At 36.0% G+C, this 21,158-nt stretch overlaps 2 protein-coding genes across 5 annotated transcripts; one reads left to right on the top strand and one right to left on the bottom strand.

Annotated features, from left to right (window-relative positions):
• Positions 1-316: 316 nt before the first annotated feature.
• LOC132854182 (G2/M phase-specific E3 ubiquitin-protein ligase-like) lies at positions 317-9,116 on the bottom strand. Of its 3 annotated transcripts, none has more exons than XM_060882428.1 (10): positions 8,980-9,116; positions 8,723-8,811; positions 6,318-6,776; positions 5,293-5,418; positions 4,596-4,747; positions 3,907-4,118; positions 2,709-2,976; positions 2,457-2,617; positions 1,225-1,463; positions 317-1,019 (listed from the first exon to the last, which is right to left on the bottom strand). In XM_060882428.1, the coding sequence occupies exons 2-10, from the start codon at positions 8,739-8,741 to the stop codon at positions 769-771; spliced, it is 1,887 nt and encodes a 628-aa protein (XP_060738411.1). In that variant the 5' UTR covers positions 8,742-8,811; positions 8,980-9,116; the 3' UTR covers positions 317-768. The 3 variants fall into 3 exon arrangements, with proteins under 3 accessions (XP_060738411.1, XP_060738410.1, XP_060738409.1); XM_060882427.1 differs by having other exon boundaries at positions 8,958-9,114; XM_060882426.1 differs by having other exon boundaries at positions 8,723-9,114.
• Positions 9,117-15,609: 6,493 nt separating this feature from the next.
• On the top strand, positions 15,610-19,178 carry nkx6.3 (NK6 homeobox 3). Of its 2 annotated transcripts, none has more exons than XM_060881297.1 (3): positions 15,610-16,409; positions 17,169-17,338; positions 18,688-19,178. In XM_060881297.1, the coding sequence occupies exons 1-3, from the start codon at positions 15,998-16,000 to the stop codon at positions 18,913-18,915; spliced, it is 810 nt and encodes a 269-aa protein (XP_060737280.1). In that variant the 5' UTR covers positions 15,610-15,997; the 3' UTR covers positions 18,916-19,178. The 2 variants fall into 2 exon arrangements, with proteins under 2 accessions (XP_060737280.1, XP_060737279.1); XM_060881296.1 differs by having other exon boundaries at positions 15,618-16,409; positions 17,166-17,338.
• The last annotated feature ends 1,980 nt before the right edge of the window (positions 19,179-21,158 follow it).

Raw genomic sequence — 21,158 nt, 5'->3', positions numbered from 1 at the left:
AATTATTCTTAATTTTTTCTTTATTACCATTAATGAATCATTAATAATAATTAATCATTTCCATAATTACAAGACAGCAGATAGACTGCTTCAGAATCTACACTACAGACTTTTTTTTTTTTCAGAAATTTAGTGGCTCTGATATTCATTTCAGTCTTCTGAAATACGTTCGTGTATCCTCCATGCATCTGTTTGTTGACTCCTGCCTTAAATAAAATGTCCGTAATCATGAATGACTTTTTAGTGTAGAACTTAGCTCTGCTAAGAGGTCCTCTCATGCCTTTCTCATGTGACAACCTTCATTTTTAGAGTGTAGTTGTGTTTTTATAACATATTTTATTATTTTCATTATCTGCAAAATTTTAAAGCTACACAGATACTACAGATAGACATGGAATCATATTAATGTTTTGACATGTAATGATTTTTAGTTTTACTATCACACACATACACACACACACACACACACACACACGTATTTATAAATTTATAAATATATATTACATTTTTGTACTGAGTTTATAAATGATAGTCTTCTAATATGACTCTTCAGTACCTCTTTATGCATTAACAACCGAGTCATTTTCACTAAGAATAGCAGATAAATAACAATGGTGACTGGTGAACAATGATTTGACCAAATCCTCTCATTTCTCTCTGCAGCAGTTCCAGGAAGTTCACGTGAGGGTCAGATCAAATGCTGCACCAAAACCAAACGATTTCTTGTTTTTAACAGTACAATATTATCAATTCATACACAACATAAATTTACGATTTTCCAAATCCACTCGAGTCTCTCACTGCTCTCAGCAGCATCTGGTTGAGTTCTACATGACTCCTGATCCCCCGAGGAAGGAAAAGTCCCATCATGCATGTGGACGTGTAGGGTAGACGATAGCCTCTCCTTTCAGGCTGGTAGAAGTGAATGCTGAGTTTTTCATTGAAGCCCAACACTGGAACCTCATCCGACGCCGTGATGAATACAAGCAGCTCTTCGAAACCCAGCTCTGTTTCTTGTTCTAAGGAAAAGTCGAGGAAACATGGCTTACTGTTTTGTATCCGATGTACACAATTACTTACACAGCCTGTTGTGAACAATACACATGTGACACTTAGGATGTAGCCAAAATGACATCATGAAATTCCTTCCTGTTTTGCCTAAAACCTTTGGCTTCACTTGCCAGATAAATCATTTCCTGGCATTTATGAGAAGATGACGCTCACCATCAATCATCTTCAGCACCAGCTCCCAGTGGTAAATGGTTTCCTCTTCCTCCTCTCTCCTCTTGGTACCTTCGGCACTCCAGCCGATATCAAACAGGGCTCTGAATGATGACAGCGATAGCCGTTCATATGTTTTGGTAAAAATAGGCAGGAAATCAGTCCAGTTGGCTTTTACTATGTTCCACAGCTTTCCGCATGAGTTCAAGCCTCTGATGAACTGGTTGATCATATTCGATACCCTGAAGATATAAAATAAAATATTAGGCATTGCATTTCCTACAACAAGAAGGCCTGTAGTGTTCTATTGCTCTTATACAACAAAAAAAATTGCCAGTGGTTACAGTGGTTACTATTTTTATAATTTTTTCTTATAATTACATTACTAAAACAAGTTTTTCTTATCGTTTATTTTCTTATCGTATAGCAGCTGTAAACAGTCGTCCCTGACCAGCCTCTCGACTTGAATGAAGCTTATCATGTTACACAAAAAAACAAAAACAAAAATCTCTTTATTGTTAGCTTTAGATTATTTAACACTTCCTACTTGACAGAAAAGATGATGTATACGTAATACATTAATATAACAGTCCCTCCAGGATTTTGCAAGCAATCAAGCAAACTCAGTGATTTTCTGAGGAGGAGAAGTTGACTTGGGCCAAGGCGAATCATGCGATCTCATCACAACGTCCAATCAGCCAAAGCCCTCTTCAATTCATGTGTCAAACATGAGTACAGCTATCATAGAAAGACATTACATATGTGTCTACACTGGTTGGAGTTTAAAAGTATAATCCTGTTCTGGTAATTTTACCACAAAGTAGTGTTCCACAAAAAAAAAAAAAAAAAAAAAAAATATTCCGCAGCAAAAATCAAACATTTTTGGCAACAATTCTATGGAAAAAAACCTGAAATCCTGGAGGAAATGAAATACTGTAAATCTACTGTAAATTATTTTCAGATTGGATTTCAGATCAAACCAATCAGAATGGAGAATTCAACAAAACTGAGGTCTAAATAGCACTGTACGTTTATCACTGAAAACATGACAGTGACGTATTATTGTTTTTATGAAACTAGAGATGGTATAAAAAGGAATGTCTTTCTTTGGCATGGATGCATTCCAATCTGCAAAAACACTCAGATTAGCTGGAAAAGTGGCAGATTCAGACAAGAAACTAAACTGAGTGGAAATTCTGCAAAATTACATAATCACTGCGCTTCGTACATCATACCTAAGATAAATATAGTGCCTCACAACGAAGGAGTAAATCTTAGGAATGTCTTGGATGCCAATGTTTGGTCCATAAATGCCTGGAAATCCACAATCACTGATCCAGTCTCCTAATTCTCTTTGCAGATCACAAAGCTGTTCAGCTGTCCTGCAAGATAAGATCTAAGAAGACACAAAAGATATGGGGTTTTCAGAAAAGCATGGATAAAGGCACAAATAAATAATTGATCATGTAGAAAAAATGTCTGTGTACTTTTTCAGCTTTTCTTTGGACGTCTGGATCTGGTATGAGACGCCAGTCAAAGTCTGCCAGTTTCGTCTGTACTCCACACATGAGCTGGTAAAGATGAGGGTCTAGAGCTTTGATTCCTGGTCCTCCATGAACTACAGACCAAGCTACAAGTTTCCCGGCTTGCTCGTATTTACGCTGCTGCAAAGCAATCTGGTCGTAAGTGAAGAACAAGTGTTTTGGGTTTCCTTCAAATACACCAAGGCTGCTTTGCACCTCGATCATCAGGAGCCTGAAAGGAATGTAGTGTAAAAAAAACTCTTAAAGGCTGGGTGCACATTGTTGGAAAGCCAGTGTTGACATTTGAAATCACCTAAACAACCCTAACCCAAATGGGTGTCCCCCCCGTTTTGATTTTTATCAGTAAATGAACTCAATGAGTAATATTATGGTAATACAGGTCGAATGTGTTTTTGTAGTACTGTGTGTTGTACCGTGAAAGGTTTATCTCCGTTTCACGTGGAAGACGTTCATTTCTCTCCAGCGCTGGAAAGCTGATCCTATATTAACACGGGTCCTGCTTCTTGCCTTATCGTAAGCCTTTTTTTTTTGCTTTTTTGTTTTGACCTGCCTTGTCAATGTTTCAATCGCTTTCGGCTAATGTCAGACATGCGCACTGAACACTCTCTCCGCCGCATATTTACAAGACACACCCCTTTCTGCTCATTGGCTACACGTTTGTTTTGTTATTCGGCCCGACTCAGATTTCTGAAGCATTTCTCAAACATTGTGCACCCAATCTTTAAGTTCCTCAAAAATTAAAGAAAATATCAAAGATCTTTTAAGCAGGTCAGTTTTTCTGCAATCAAACAAAATTCATATTAAATATTGTCTAAATTTATGGAATTTGTCAGCTGCCCTTTTATATATATTTATATATTTATTTTTTATTTATATCCTTTATGGGTTTAGGGTGTCACAACCTTCAAACCATTGACCTACCACTTCCCCCTGCAGCAGTTTTGTCTAGCTACCGACCAGGAAGGGTGAAAGTTAACACCTACTTCCTCTGAGACACATGAAAACAGCCACTTGGAAGAATTTGCTGTCAGCTCTGTACCTCATATATGAGCTCATAGACACACATGATTGATTAGTTTGCTCTGAATAACAGGGGACAATAATGCCATCCTCACCACCCAGAGATTTCATCATGTCCTACCTAAAGAACTCTCTCCTCGGACCACCGTTGTCAAAAGCCTCCTCACCAGCAAACTCGATAAAAGGTTTTTTAGTCCAGGAGAAGTTCCTGTTGGAAAGAGCAACAAGTGCACTCCTCAGAAGTCTTGTCCTCTGGATGACCACATGTACCTCATTAGAGCTGAGATACTGCATTTGAAATGCTTTCAGCAAGGACGTCACATCCGTGTCTTCCTAAATGAAGGAAACACAATACTGTACATAAATTACAGATTCTGTGTTTCACAATGGTGATGGTTACCAGTACTGTAAGGGTTTCAAGTCATGGTTACATATTGGCAGATGCCATTATATTTATATTTGTACAAACTGTAGACTTTCTTCAACTGAAATATGTTTCATGCGTTTTAACTGAATATCTAGCATGTTCACTTGCAAAAATGGTCTTCCACAATGTCATGTTATTGGCATTTTGACAGACAGTATCTGTTTATCACCAAGTTGATTAAGATTGTGTCTGTTTCACTCCAGCACACAGCTATCCAGCAACTTAATCAAAGCCTGACTTATTTTTTTTTTTAAACATTTTTGTTAAATTGGCTCCTTAGTAAACATAATCTCAAAAAAAAAATCTATATGGGCCAAACCCTTTTTTTTTTTTTTTTTTTTTTCCAGAGCTCCTCACACATATCATTACTCATGACTGCTTACCACTGAAGAGCGATGCCTTCTCTTTAAACCTCTGCTCTCTGCAGTCTGTCTGTGTTCACCTTGACTTGATCTTTGAGTAGAAACCAATGTACTAGCATGTGCCGGTGAGTGACTTGCTTGCCATTCTGGTGCTTCTCTGAATACTGTTTGTTCTAAAGAAACAAGAGATAAAAGATACAATCAAATATTTCTCATGCTGAGGGTTAGAACAAAAACACGCAGGAGGCAGGGACATCCTGGACAAGGTGCAAGTCAATTTAAAGATGCCAAGAAAGAAGCCTACAATGCTTGTCTCTGGACTGAAAGGGAGGAAACCCCTAAAGCTTGGGGAGAACATGGAAACTCCAGAAACAGACAGACAGAGTCAGGAATCCAACCCTGAACCCCTGAGGTTCGAGAAAATATGTGATAACCACTATGTCACTCTGCTGCCTGTATGGGTGATATAATGTGTAAATGTACATTTTAAAAATGTAACAGCATGTAAGATCGGACCTTACAAGTATCCATAAAGTGTTCCAATGCCTAAATATTAATTGCTGAATATACTATTAAGCTGAATCAAACAGAGCTGACAAACATGCAGAATTTTCTGGAAAATTACATGAATGAAGCTGTACCAAGCTTTGACCACAAATGTTTAGTGGAACTGTCAGAACCTAAACTGCCTTTTACCAGTAAACAAGTACAGACATACCTGAATTTGCATTATCATCAGAGATGAGACTGAGGTTAAGGAGGTTTTCATTAAGGGCTTGTTCTTTGCTCCCTGTTGTATCTGATGGAAGAAAAGGGCAAGACGTGCGATCCCCCTTCCGCGAACCTGTAGCATAATATTAATTGATTAATTAGCAAGTACATATGTAAACACATGTCTTAATAATAATAATAATAATAATAATAATAATAACAATAATAATAAATATAGCTGCAAGCAGCGATACCGGGGTCAAGCCGATCAGATGCGCTCAGAACATGTCGCTGATGAACCATACCAAGTTTTGTAACGATATGGCATTGCATTGGTAAAATACTGAACTTAACGTGAAAATTCAAAATGTGTGTAAGTGTGTGTAGGTGTGAGTGTGTGTGTAAGTGTGAGTGTGTGTGAGTGAGTGAGTGTGTGTAAGTGTGTGTGTGAGTGTGTGTGTGTGTGTGTGTGTAAGTGTGAGTGTGTGTGTAAGTGTGAGTGTGTGTAAGTGTGTGTGTGTGTAAGTGTTTGTGTAAGTGTGTGTGTGTGTAAGTGTGTGTGAGTGAGTGTGTATGAGTGAGTGTGTAACTGTGAGTGTGTGTATTTGAGTGTGAGTGTGAGTGTGTATGTGAGTGTGTGTGAGTGTGCGAGTGAGTATGTGAGTGTGCGAGTGTAAGTGTGCGAGTGTGAGTGAGTGTGTGTGTAAATGTGTGTGTAAATGTGTGTGTAAGTGTGTGTGTGTGTTCCTCGTATCTGAAAACATACTTAAAGACATAAAAACAACATAAAGACCTTTCTGATTCTGATTCTATATTCTGCTATAGTAACTTCTAAGACTGGCCTCTACATGTGTGCCAAATTTCATAACTTTCCTACATATGGTTCTATGGGCTGCCATTGACTTCAATGGCGGAAGAGGAAGAATAATAATAATAAGAAGAAGAAGAAGAAAACTAACGATAACAATAGGTGTCTACGCCCCTTCGGGGCTTGACCCCTAATTATAATAGTAGTAAATATCTGCTTCTTACCCAAAAGCCTCACTGTGCTCGTGCTTCCACAAAGCTCCAAGAAAACAAACAATGGCTCATGCAGATTTAGTCCTTCTCCTTTCATGTAATATTTCTTCCGATCACTTGCTCGGATAATAACAAAAAGTGCATAGTTCATCCAGAACTCAATTTGTGCACCAGGCAGGCACAAGTTCTCCGGTAGAGGTACCACGCAGGACCGCAGGCCCCGTGCAGCACTGAGAGGAGAGACATTTGTAAAACCGATCTTGATAGCTCTGTGACTGTCCTGCGACAAGAGTCCACTTTCAATCTGTATCCTGACCTTCTCGTTTACTTTTACTGCACGGCAAAGGAAAACGAGTCTGTCTGTGCGGGATGCTGTGTCCCTGGAGGCGAGAAGCCCTGCGTCTCCCTCCACTCCGGAAAGAAATTTCATGGGACCCAGGCAGCGCCTGCCGCAAACACGACCATGTTTATCTGAAAATGAATGAATACATATATTGTATTTGGGGGATTGTTTACATTAGTATACAGTATATTTACATTAGTATATAGTATAGTATTGTATACATTTTAGTGAGAAACATATATAGAATTCGGGGGATTGTTGTAGACACTTTCGTGTCAGAGATAAGTGAAAAAATCTAGCAGGAGTACTTTTTTAAACTGTGACAATACTCCCAAAATGTTGAATTATCACTTAAATTGTTGAATTAACAATGAAAAGTGATAACCAATTAATAATTTCATTCCTGGCTTTACTGATCGGTCAATGCTACTAATCATGCTAACATTGGTGACGCGATTTCCCTGTTAGAGACATGGTGATATGAAAGGAAAATTTATGTATATATATACGTATACACCATATATATACATATATATATATATATATATATATACGTATATATATATATATATATATACATATATATATATATATATATATATATATATATATATATATATATATATATATATATATATGTATATATATATATATATATATATATATATGGTGTATATACTTATGGTGTTGATAGAAGGCATATTAACTTATTTAACTTATTAAAAAAGTCACAAATCATGATAACTGTGCCTAATTTATTCTGTTCCCTGTTAGTTACCATTAGTTAACATTAGCCTTTTCAGCTGAGTTGTTCCTCTCTGATATTTTGCGGTGAGTTAAATATAAGGAATAACAATTGTGTGGTAAGAATAAAATGCTCAGTAATCATGCTAACATTACTATAGCCTGTTTCCTATTAGCAACATTAGCATTTTTGGTTTAATTCTACCTCTAAGGCAGTGGTCTTCACATTTTTTAGTCCGTGTGTACAGTAAACACAAGTTGTTAACTAGCATGAAACACAAACTAGCTTCTGGCAGGCCGCCAAAAACTGGCTATTGCGCAGTACGCAGTGAGTCAGTGACGAGTCAAATAATATATATAAATATACATTATTATTTGTAATAGAGCACATTTGTTTTTCTATGCTTCCCTGATTGTTATTAATGTTATTTAAATGAAAAATAAATTTTAACCATATGATCATATCATCGTATTATTTACTACCATGCGAGCCGCATATTAAAGCTTGGCGAGCCGCAGGAGGCTCGCGAGCCGCGCAATGAGTAACACTGCTCTAAGGTGTTTTGAAGCAAAGTGAATGTACTGTAAATGTCCGTAATCTTGCAGAGGAAATCTAAACTATAAATTGCTCAGTTAAAAATGCTAACATTACTATTTTAGTAATTGTGGGTAATAGATTCTGCGCACTGTTAGCAACCTTAGCATTTTTAGTTGTGCGCTTCCTCTCAGATGTTTTAAAGTGTAGTAAATATAAATATTACAAGTGTTGCTGTGGCAATAAAGAGTACAAACGAATCAAATAAAAAAAAAGCTAATGTTGCTAATCATGCTAATAGTGGCTACACAAGTCTGTTCACTATTAGCAACATTAGTATTTTAGCAGAATGTTTCCTTTGAGTTGTCTTTATTTAGTTCTGTTTTTAGGTCAGGATAAATTGAAATACTTCCCATCTTGTAGTAGCAATATGATATATAAAATAGTGAAAAAGTTAACCAGCATCTGAACACGTAAACAAGAATTGTTGAATCAGATGTACTGTATAATAAGATTAATTTTTTTCCCTGTTATTAAAATTAGCATTTGTATCTGAACTGTTCTCCTCAGGTGTAATGGATTTAATAAAAGACTGAGATAGGTGTCCTTAATTAATTACTGTTAATGACAGTTAATTGTTTTTAATAGCATGGAACATTCAGTACCGAAAAAAAAATGCAGCACACATTGCCTGGACTAAAACGACTAATAAAAGATTACGCTGTACATAGTTTCTTATTACTTTATCTGTTCAGCTAAAAGCTAAGCAGGATTTGGTAGGTAGAGAATACTCACTCATTTCTTTCTTCCTCATAAAAAATGTTGGCAATGTCACACACCGCTAAACACACAGGACCAGTTCACAAGAAGAAAATCTTGAAGAGCTGTACGTTTGTGTATAACAAGAGAATGTTGAGCAGCATTATTCTGGGTTCATCTGTCTTAGCCATTAATCCTCAAGATGCAAAAGAGAAACCAGACACAAAAGAGGCTTGGCCAAAAAGGCAAATACGGAAACAAAATTCCTCACCGTCAAGAACAAAATTCCTCACCGTCTATTTGCTTGTGTATTCCAAGATGTTAGGTTTACTAGGATAAAGTCTGCTGAACAGTGTAACATTGAGTGTTTATTGCTCAAGATCTGTACCTGAGAAACTAGAGGCAAATAAACCTAAAATGTCATATCCCTTAGGACAAGTTGAAACAAATGTCTGATCTTCTATTCAACTGTCATGATTGTTGAAAGATGACTGGCACCAGTACAGCCTGTGATTATCTAAGTGATTATAGAAATTCAGGCTGAATAACAACCGCTAAAGTTTAAGTTTAGAATTTAACAGGTTTAACAGGAAAACGATATATATCTTATCTTGTAATTTGTAAATAGAGTGTCAGGCTTTTATAGCTGAGTGAATCCTCATAAGAAATTGCAATTAATTGCAACGTAAGATGTTAAATTATTTATAATCTGGATAACAACTTGAGTGTAAAGTATAAAATTTGAAATATTTACATGAATTTCAGATATTCTTGCTGTTTTGTTAGTTCATTTTTTTGCTGTTCTACAGCTTAAGCATGGACTCCACAAGTTTGGACAAGGTTGCGCAAAAAACTTTCCATCCATTTTTGATCAAAGCTTTTTAATTGTCATCTAAACACATGCTTCAACAGGAGAAATTAAACATGAAATTTTGTACAAAACATTTAACCCAGTAAATAACTGCTTTATCATGGGGAAGCAGGTGCTTTCCATGGAGAGATGAGTGTTGCAATACTTCGAGAGCCATGCACAACTGTGTTTTTTTCATATGCTACTGCTTTTAACTATTTATTAACTAAGTCAGAGATTGGAATTTCCCCCTGTTTTGTTGTGCTCATGTTCAGAACTGAATTTCTTTTACACATCACACTCAAAAGTGGTTAATCTATCATATGAAATTAGACACTCTGAAATTTGAAGCTGTTATCCTCAACCGGTAAATCTTTGTGTTTGGTTATCCAACAGAGGAAAAACACACTCGTTTTATGTCAAACTTATATAAGAATAATTAATTTGTTTAATTCAACACAAATCTTCTGATCAGAAGGACAATGATCTTGTTTTAGAAAGTTTGGGATGGTGAGAGAGTATATTTGGGAGTTCCCTACTGCATATTGATATCCAGGAATTCACAGAGGAAATTTAGGGAGATTTCCGGGTGGCTCACACACACACACACACACACACACACACACACACATATATATATACACAGACTTTAGACTTATTTATCCTCATTAAATGTTGGACCATAAAATACAGAAAATACCCTTGCCAGTAGCCAGGTTGCACATTATATTCCTGTCTTGAATTTGGTTTCCATTCCTGACTAATCACCCTGTAAATCTGCACATCTTTTAAAAACACACAATATTATAAACAAATAATATGACCAAAAAGTTCATTGATTCTAAAACAAAAATAGTTCTTGGACTGAAAGTCTAAATAATAATAATAATAATAATAATAATGTGCTGTTTTAATTTTGGTGAAGCTTTCCTAAATGAGTTGTTAAAAGTTCTGTCATTATTCATCCTTTATCTAGGAGTCTATTATAGTAAGAGACACCTGAGGGAAATTTCCGAGAAATATGCAGCACATGAAAGGACACGTGAGGTATGAAAAGTTGGCTGGATTCTTTTTTATTGTAAATCCGACCTTTTCTAGCTCACAATCACGCCCAATTCTGTGTGTAGAACAAGTCCAACAGCTTCAGGGTGAGTGTGTGTGTGTGTGTGTGTGTGTGTGTGTGTGTGTGTGTGTGTGTGTGTGTGTGTTCGGTTATGAAGCATCCCAAACTTTGAACAACCCATGAATCACTAATAGATCCTTAATATGAAACCTATGACACGTTTATGAATATTGAGGAGGGTGTGAACCGAAACAGTCAGAGAAGTGGACTAATCCCTTGTTGACTCAAAAATTACTGTTGATTGGGTAAATTAGTTGTATAAATAAGTCCCTCAAACATAGAAATGAAAACAAAATCAAGCAAGCGTCATGACACGCAGAGGGGGTTGTGATTTTTCAAAATTATATACGTATATATATATTTCCGTAGATATGGGCCAAGACGCTCCATCATGTCATTCAGCCAAAGCCCAATTCCACATCATACAGAAAGCAAATCTTCACCGGTAAGAGTTAAAAAAAAACAATCCTGTGCTTGTGATCTCACCAACTGAAGTAGTTTTTAGCAAAAAACACACAAAAAAAGGTTATATCGCCTCTAAGCCAACATATCCATTAGGAAAATAAATTGTGTACATGCGAAACATCAGTAAAGGAATGACTCAAAGAAAGTGTTTACTAACAGGTTACATCAGCCACCTATGTGATTAAAAAGTAATCGCCAGCATGCACAGCTTAATAACCACAGGGGAATGTATTTGGGTTAAATTAGATGTAAATTGTCATAATTTATTCATTAACCTTCATAAAAATCGTTAAATGTATAAAATCTTCTCGGTCGAGTGGCTGGAATATAAAACAGAGCTGAGAATGATGGTTGAAGAAGCTTGTGCAATGATTCATGAGGAATCTGGGTGAAGAGCATGACGGGTGTTTAGACAGTGAAAACTAAGAATTTTTTAATGTCTGACACGTGCTGTTAATCGTGCTGTTAATTTGGTCTTGTCTGAAAGGAATAGAATTATTTGGTTTATTTTGGTTAATAACCCTAATCTTTTGTTTTGTTTTGTTCTAGGACAAACAGCTTAAGCAAACATGTTTGAAAAGCTGTAGTCTGGGCCTGTCCTTTTTAACGTGGCAAACCTGTCAGTCTTTTTATAGACACGCCCCCAATTCTACTTTAACCCTCTGGAGTCGATGAACGCGTATATGCGTTTTGTGGCATAATCTCCTGTTAAGGCCGAAATTACGGTGGCCGAGAAGTGCAAAACACATTAAAAATTCCGAAAACACATTAACAAATCTGAAAACACAACGACAATTCAGACAACTCGGAACAGGTTTGTATAGATTGTGATTGGACAAGACACCTGTCACTCAAGGTATACATGAAGTTCAACAGTCTGCCGCAGGGAAAAGTTGGAATGGATTACTGTGGATTAATTCTGTTTGCACATTATACATAAAATTCCATACCTGTATATCTTGAGTGACAGGTGTCTTGTCCAATGATCGGTAAGTTTCCATTCAAAAACGATACAGTACCTACCGTTTCCGGGTTGTCTGACTTGTCGTTGTGTTTTCGGGTTTGTTAATGTGTTTTTGGATTTGTTAATGTGTTTTCGGATTTGTTAATGTGTTTTCAGATTTGTTAATGTGTTTTCGGATTTGTTAATGTGTTTTCAGATTTGTTAATGTGTTTTCGGATTTGTTAATGTGTTTTCAGATTTGTTAATTTGTTTTGCACTTCTCAGCCACCGTACGAAATGAACTTAAATTACACTTTCAGTTTCGATCATACAGATAAGAGCAATACATCAATCGAATCTTTAAAGGGTCTACTTTTATTTGTACAGTATACACACATAATAACAACAAAACACTGTGCTTTTGTAGAATAAAGAAAATATACAGAGTGCGTTCTCTGCCATCTCGGTCTTGGTCACCACTCTTCACAGACACATTAATACAACAACCCGAATCTCAGCGAATACTTGCCTCAAATACAAGATAAATATATGCATAGAAAGCTTGAAATGTCTACTTTTAAATAAACAAATTCAAGTCAAGGGGGCACGGAGGCTTAGTGGTTAGCACGTTCGCCTCACACCTCCAAGGTTGGGGTTCGATTCCCGCCTCCACCTTGTGTGTGTGGAGTTTGCATGTTCTCCCCGTGCCTCGGGGGTTTCCTCCGGGTACTCCGGTTTCCTCCCCCGGTCCAAAGACATGCATGGTAGGTTGATTGGCATCTCTGGAAAATTGTCCGTAGTGTGTGATTGCGTGAGTGAATGAGAGTGTGTATGTGCCCTGTGATGGGTTGGCACTCCGTCCAGGGTGTATCCTGCCTTGATGCCCAATGACGCCTACCCCCGTGACCCGAGGTAGTTCGGATAAGCGGTAGAAGATGAATGAATGAATGAATGAAATTCTAGTCAAATACAAAAATTCTATTTTTATGTAATCCATAACAAAGTAAGGAGTGGTCCGGTTTCTCCTGTTTCGCCTCATTATAGCTAATTATAGCTAATGTTCATATGCAAATATGAACTGAGGTGATTCAGCTAACCCCCGAGACACAGGAATGACTCAGTACATGACACAGTACCTGTGTGCTTGGAAATGCCTTGGAAATGCCAGGCATGTGATGTTCACTTGTGTGTTCAGCTGAAAAGGAACTGTTTCCTAGAGTGGCACAAGATGTATAACTGTTCACTTCTGGGTGCTATGTGACAGAGTAGGTTAGTGGGCTTCTACAAACTTCACAACCTTTTTTATCTTGCACTCTTCCTGTTGACAATTTTTTTTTTGTTGCACAGTTTTGCCCTGATTTTGTCTTCTGTGTTATTACTAACATCTAAAGTTATTTTGTGTGATAGATAAATATTCTAAATAAACTACAAACAAAAAATATACACATTTATTTTGTCCTCACATTCTTTCTTGTAACTCCTCTCTCTGTCACACACTTACCTGAAAGGCTCATTATGCAGCTCATTATGCAGGCCTTTGTCTTCTCAGGTGTGAATCATACTAATATTCATGATAGTTGACGCATACTCGCATATGCCCTTTACAAACAAAAAGTGTCTTAGAAAATTTAAATCAATATAGTGTTTTCTGTGAGCGAGTAAACAAGATGATTTTCACATAATTTTGAAGCAAAAACTCTAGGCTACAAGATCCAGTTCTCAAAAGTCCTGTGAACCAATGTTCTGTATGTGTTTTATGGCCTTATTCAAGTGATGTAAAACCACACATAAACATTGTTTTCTCAAAAACACAATCATGTACATACATGCTGCTCACATATTATTGTAGTCCAGTTTGTGCTGATTACAGTGATATTAGACTTTAGCCATTTATATCTTTATAAAAAAGCACAAATGTCAGATATGTATATATATATATATATATATATATATATATATATATATATATATATATATATGTGTGTGTGTGTGTATATATATATATATATACATATATATATATATACATATATATATATATATATATATATATATATATATATATATATATATATATATATATATATATATATATATATATATATGTGTGTATATATATATATATATATATATACATATATATAAAAGATATATTTTTCTATACACTTTCTTCCCATTCCCAACTTTATAGTTCAATCTACTTTTTTTAATTAAAAAGAGTATTTCATTTGTTCTAAATACACTTGTTATTTTATTTTACATAATAAATACACTTTTAAGTAATTAAAATAATTCAATAAATAATTTGAAATAATTAGAAAATAATTCAAACGCAATTAATAATATAAAAGCTGGTGTTCAAAGTATACGTAAACGATAAATAAATAAATGTACACTTAAATAAAATAAAAGGAGTATATCATTTGTTTTTTGTATTTGTATATGTATATCTTTTTTATTTTATTTAAGTGAACATTTATTTATCATTTATATATAGTTTGAATATCAGCTTTTATATAATTAATTGCATTTGTTTTATTTTAATTACTTATGTGAATGGTTCACAGGTTAGCTTAAAACACAATCATCTATATAATTAAACTCTTGTCATTGTCATAATTAAACGCTTGTCATTAAAGACTTACAATTGAAAAAAATAAAATCAAGTCAATTTTAATGCACTAAAATTGTTGGACTTATTTGTGATACTGGTGTCCCCTGCTGGCCAAGAAGACTACTGTGTGTTAAAGTATTAATAAGTTGTCAGGTTTGGAGTTCACATAATAAGTGTATGAGGTGTGCTTTTGTCATATTAACTTTTATATTCATTGTTGGGTTGTTAACTTTTAAAACTGGTCTAACAAATATATAAGAAATAAAATAAGAAATGTTATCAAATTTGTGAGAAAAATCATAAAGTGACTAAATACTAAATCAGAAGATACAGGTTGAATTAATCTATCTATCTATCTATCTATCTATCTATCTATCTATCTATCTATCTATCTATCTATGAAAAAAATTCTATGAGAAAATAAGTATTCATTGAATACTATAAAAATAACAGAAAAAATAATCTCCTTTTTTCTGCCATAAATTTGTTCCTGTGTTGCTGTGAATTTGTGTTGTGTATTTGAGGCTATCATTAATGCTATCATTTTGTTCTATCATTTTCATGGTAATCCACAAGGAAGAAATGAAACAGAAATGTCCATGTCATCCAACATGTAGCATATAGCAGAATAAAAAGGTTGGTGTAAAAGCTGTTCCACCAATTCTCCATTAAGTCCCTATTTGTAGCTCACAATTCTGCAATCAAAATCAACCCAGTGGCCATGACAGGCTTCTAAAGTGCCATCTCTTTCCACTCCGATGTGCAACTGCTGCTCCACACACAGGGCAGGGAGGCCATCAAAAACTCACTTATTCGTACCCTGCCACTTCAAAAAGACATTAATCTGCCACCAACCAATCCAGAGCTACCGTCCTGCACGGTGGCCAATCAGGCCCTCTGCACGCTGCGTGATTGTCCAGCCGAGGCCCGGCAGACTAACGCCGGTCATCATTATCAACAGAGTGCCACATCTGTGCAAGGTAGCTCGTTTTTATAACCTGAAAGCGAGGAAGTGACTTACAGGGTATTTATCTGCAGGCAGCAGAACTGGGTTAAAGGTGGCAAGACGCTTGGTGTTGACTTTGGAGTTGCAGCACGAAGTATGGAACAAAACAGGTGAAAGTTGAGGAGAAGAAATTTCTCATACACTTATTGACTCAAAAATCACTTCAGGAAGCTCTCCGTCTCGCTCTGGAGGGCATTCCTAAAGTGGATCAGACCAAAGCTGGCCTTTCAGGTGAGATCCCACTGGCCATTAAATATTCACCCTGGATCCATCATTATCGGACAAAGACGGAGGACACTCACTGGTTTCCATGGAGCCCAACCTGTCTGGGTCTTTCCTCTTCAACAACGGCTTAAATCAGTTCCCGACAGACATCAAGGCACCCATGTGCCAATACTCTATGCCCAACAGCTTCTACAAACTTGGCCCTGGCAACCTGAATGCCCAGCTGCAGGCGGGCACACCACACGGCATCAGCGACATCCTGAGCCGCTCTGTAATGGGAGCCCCAGCTAACACTGCGCTGCTCTCAGGATATTCCAGCATGGGGGGTTTCAGCGGCACTGTGGCCTCTCCAGGGGTGTATTATAATCGGGATTACACCCCAACAACTTTGGGTTCTTTCCCCAAACCTAGTGAGTGTCCGGGGATGAAGGGACGCACCAGCTGCTGGGTGGAGGGAGGCTACGACTGGAGAGGAGGAAGACAACAGTGCAGCAACAGTAAGAAAACTCATTCAGCATCACTTCACAGAATTAGCACTGAATTCAATCATTTACTTTTTACATTTACGAAGCATTATGTATTCCTGTCAAGTATTATTATTATTATAGCTAGATATAAAATCATTACAAACTGATTCTAAGCGTCAAGTATTCTTGAAGATTAGAAAAAAAAATGGAATATATAACGAAATCTAATTATATCCTAACAATTCTGTAAATACTTGCTGATATGATTACTAGCTAAAAAATATTGTACTACCATCTAAATTATACACGCACATATGATGTGTAATTGATTTTATGAAATAATTGTGAATAATATAAAATGTTGCTATAATTACAATTAATAAAGCTTTAACATTTAAGCAGTTAATCATAAAATTAATCAAAAATGACTTTATTTAGTTATGTACAAATACTCTCCTTGGACATAACTGAAATTAAATTGAGTTTAAAGAGTAAACCTGTATGCAATAAAAGGTCCAGAATACAACACATAGTATTTAAAATTCCTTCTAAGTAAAAGTTCTGTTTTTCAAATATTTTTTGCCATTTCTAAGACCAAATAGACATAAACCCGTGACTGACTCAGTGTGATGCTAATTTAATTAATTCTTGAACTAGATATTATAATAACGTCTAAATCTGCGCATTTAAATTGTGTAAATACATTCCATAAAATCTTTACAAGAATCCAAGTAAATTAAAATGAAAATTTAAAAGGGTTAATCGGATGTGTTGTTTGTTTTTCAGTAGACAGTGGGCATCCTGGTGAGACAGTGGGCAGAAAGAAACACACACGGCCGACGTTCAGCGGGCATCAGATCTTTGCCCTGGAGAAAACCTTCGAGCAGACCAAATACCTAGCGGGACCAGAGAGAGCGAGACTGGCTTACTCGCTGGGCATGACTGAATCACAGGTCAAAGTAAGACAGCACACTCTGATATGTGACCAATCACACACACACACACACACACACACACATTAACGTTGACTTCTATATAGTCATACACCCAAATGTATGCATAGGACAAAATAAAATATTCAGAAGCTAACAATACAACAGAATTGACATTGGTACAAAAAAAAAAAAAAAAAGAATAGAGTTAAAAGAGGCAGTTTATAATAAATGAAGAATTACAACAGAATAGAATAAAATGAGGTGTCAGAATATAAACTCTGAAAAGTAAATTATGAGCAAATAATATTTGAAAGAAGAATATGGAATAGTGTAGAATAGAAGACGAGAGAATCAAAACAGAGTAAAAACAGTACATAAGAAGAACAAATACAGAAGAATACAGTAGTTTATCTTACAGCAGAACAAAACAGAATCATATCACAATAGGATCAAGAGCAAATTGTAATAGAACAAAAGTGAATAGAATCTAAATAAAAAAGATAATACTATCAAATAGGAGTTAAAAGAATAGGAATGGTAGTGGAAAAAACATTATGTTAGAACAAAGAATAGAGCAGCGTAGATAGAATAGAATACAGATCGAAGCGGTAATTTACAATTCATTTACAACAGATCTACAAATTACAAGATAATAGCTATCACAAATTTAAAAATGAAATAAGAAATAAAAATGTAAAGAAGAGTGGTTTATAAACGTAATATTAAAGGGTAGATTACGGCACTAATTTAAATTAGTGAATTTAAAATGATAGAATTTAAAAACTATATTAAAATGAACATAATACAAAATACTAATTGCATTTAATTATAATAAAATACAATTAAAAGTCTAGATAATAATAAATGAAATAGAACACATCTGAATAGACTACAGATTAATTAAAAGTTTTCTACTAAATCGAATTTAATAGAATATAAATAAACAGTGAATTGCAAAGAGCAAATTTCTATAGAATAGTCTATAGGGGAGTTGAATCGAATCAATAGAGAGATAACAATAGAACTGAGTAGAACTGATTTCAGCTGAATAGAATTTATGTAGGTTTAAATAGAATAAAATCAAATGTAAAACTGTAGAAGGAATTCAAAAGCAATAGGATTGAATCCAAAGGAATTACAAAACAATATTGTCACTGTACAGGTTTAAGTGCTTTAAGTGTCTGATACTTTTATACAGAACAAAATCTGAAATCTGTTTATGAACTGTACACACACACACACACACACACACACACAAAAAATGCTATACATGTGATCCTGGAGATTTGTGTGTCCCACTGTGCACTGTGTGTGTGTGTGTGTGTGTGTGTGTGTGTGTGTGTGTGTGTGCGTGTGTGTGTGTTCTCTGTCAGGTGTGGTTCCAGAACCGGCGCACTAAGTGGCGTAAGAAGAGCGCATCTGAGCCGAGCTCCACTCAGGTGTCCAGGGCCGAGAGGCAGGGCGCCTCAGACACCGAGCTCGAGGACGAAGAGTACAACAAACCTCTGGACCCCGACTCAGACGACGAAAAGATTCGCCTGCTGCTGCGCAAACACCGCAGATCTTTCTCTGTGCTACGCTTGGGGCCGCATCATGTCTGACACACACATAAACACCCACCTACATGTGTATATCACAATGTTTACATGCTGAATACTAAAACACATTCATACAAATATATAGCTATAACTTTTCACTTTCTCAAACTCGCTGCATTCTAGTTTCAACCCCACATTTCTGTATATAATTTCCAAAATGCTCTTTATTTATTGAACTTGACACGCAAGAGAAATTGTTCCGCACTGCTCGGGTATGCTACCGTGCGCAATGTCGATGTTTAATAAATATATAATAGTGCAATAAAGTCTTGTTATTGCAAGTGCTTATTGTGTCACAGTGAGAAAGAAATAGAGTTCAAGAGAAAACTCTATCTGTGTCATTTGGCTTTCAGAATTTTGACTGCCTGGTCAAGTTAAATAACTAACACACTTGGCATGCTTTTACAGGAAATTAATCACCAATGGGTTGGTGCTTTATGGTCTGATGTCAAAAAGAGATGTTACCTCTAAAACAGCTCACTCTGACATGTTTTATTCTTATACTAAAGCAATTTGCCTGCAAATAATTTTTTATAGTTACATCTAAGCCATGAACCTTTAGGAATGTTAAAACATATAATTGTTGGTATGATGAAGGATATGTTTTTTTTAAACATTTATGGAAATCTGTGCTGTTCTTTTTTTGTCATATTATAACAAAGGTAATTTTTTACATTACCTCGCACTTGCCTTGCACCTCGATGGTTGGGGGTTCACTTCCTGCCTCCATCCTGCGTGTTCTCCCTGTGCTTTGGGACTTTCATCCCCCACTCTAAAGGTATGCTTTGTAGGCTGATTGTCATATCCAAATTGTCCGAATGAATGCATGTGATGGGTTGGAACCCCACTCAGGGTGTCCCCTGCTTTGTACCCCAAGTCCCCTGGGATAGACTTCAGGCTCCCTGCACCCCTGTGTAGGATAAGTGCTATAGAATACACATGATTTTATCATCTGAGGTAGAACACTACACCACTGGACACTACACCATGGTCAATTTAGACAACGATCACAATGAAATCAATGTCTACGTTTCTTGCTTAGCTAAAAGATCTTCTCAAGCTTCTTCTCGAGTTCTTACCTCATTTCTGACTCCTATTCATTTTAAATAACATTGAATCTACTGTTTCTAATCGAATCAACGTTGACTCATATTAATAGCCTCAGGTTAGTGTTACATTGCATTTTCTTAATATGTTCTTAAATTAGACGTGTTACATTTGAATTATTAAGGGAACAAAGAAGGTTTGTCACACGGTCGTACTGCACCAGTGTCGGGAAGGATGTCAGTATGACGATAAACAAAACGCTGTATCTGTAAGTTGTGCAGTAACACCCACTTACTGATAAAGCAACATAAAGCTATCTGTGTGCTTTTCATCAACACCTGCTGCACTAATGCGGCGAGTAAACACATTATTCACAGCCGAACGTTAGACAACACGAGTGCGTCTGAACATTCACAGGTGCAAATTATTAGCAACGATGACGTTCATGTCATTGTTTGTAATTCACGAAGTGAATTTGTCACTGCGATCCCATGACAACTGAAAGACACAAACTGAAAGTCGTAAGTTAAGCAGCTGACTTTTGACATACAGTAGTTTGCTGTGTTTTGTTGACGCTCTTGATAAGAAATTAGGAACTGAAGTCAGACATGCTGACAAAAAAATCCAACTGACAGGCAATGTGAGAAAAGATTACAAATGCAACATTAGCCTTATTGTGTATGCATTAAAATTAAGACAGGACATATTTTGAAAATTTAAAGAAAAAAAAAAACCTTGGTCTTTTTTACAAATATTTTACTATCCAGTTTCAGTGAGCCTCAGATACAAGACTGAATCCAGATGAGGTCTTTGCTGTTGTTAGTCGTCCACCTAGAAGTTTAAAACCTTGTAAATTCTGAGATGCTTTTCAGCTCAGCATGGTTGTATAGAGTTATTATTTGCCGTGGCCTTCCTGTTAAGGTTGAAGCATTCTGAAGTTTGTTGACTTTTCTGATTGTGGTGAAAATCCCGGAATTGTCGAGTCATTTTTTAACTACTCAAATCACTATCACTATGTCGCCTGTAGTCAACGAAATTACATGTATTTCCCTTTTCTGATGTGTGTTTAAATATTGTGTGCTTAACCTTTTTTTTATGTATTTTTTATTTTATGCATCATGTTCCTGTCTCATGATTGGCTAATAACATAATTATCTGAATTAGCAGGTGTACAGTTGTAGTCAGTGGATGTAATTTTT

The sequence above is a fragment of the Tachysurus vachellii genome, chromosome 11, assembly GCF_030014155.1.
Source record: "Tachysurus vachellii isolate PV-2020 chromosome 11, HZAU_Pvac_v1, whole genome shotgun sequence".
Classification (NCBI taxonomy): Eukaryota; Metazoa; Chordata; class Actinopteri; order Siluriformes; family Bagridae; genus Tachysurus; species Tachysurus vachellii.
Note: the sequence above shows the minus strand (reverse complement) of the source record. Positions and strands in the feature narration are given on the sequence as shown.

Bases quoted from the DNA above. Each gene is read 5' to 3' on its own strand.
- LOC132854182 (XM_060882428.1), bottom strand. The intron at 5,419-6,317 runs GTAAGAAGCAGA...ATTATGCTACAG, and splicing joins GAGCACAGTGAGGCTTTTGG to GTTCGCGGAAGGGGGATCGC. The intron at 1,020-1,224 runs GTGAGCGTCATC...ACTTTTCCTTAG, and splicing joins GGTGCTGAAGATGATTGATG to AACAAGAAACAGAGCTGGGT.
- nkx6.3 (XM_060881296.1), top strand. From the start codon at position 15,998: ATGGAGCCCAACCTGTCTGGGTCTTTCCTCTTCAACAACGGCTTAAAT. The intron at 16,410-17,165 runs GTAAGAAAACTC...TTTGTTTTTCAG, and splicing joins AAGACAACAGTGCAGCAACA to TAGACAGTGGGCATCCTGGT. The intron at 17,339-18,687 runs GTAAGACAGCAC...GTTCTCTGTCAG, and splicing joins TGACTGAATCACAGGTCAAA to GTGTGGTTCCAGAACCGGCG.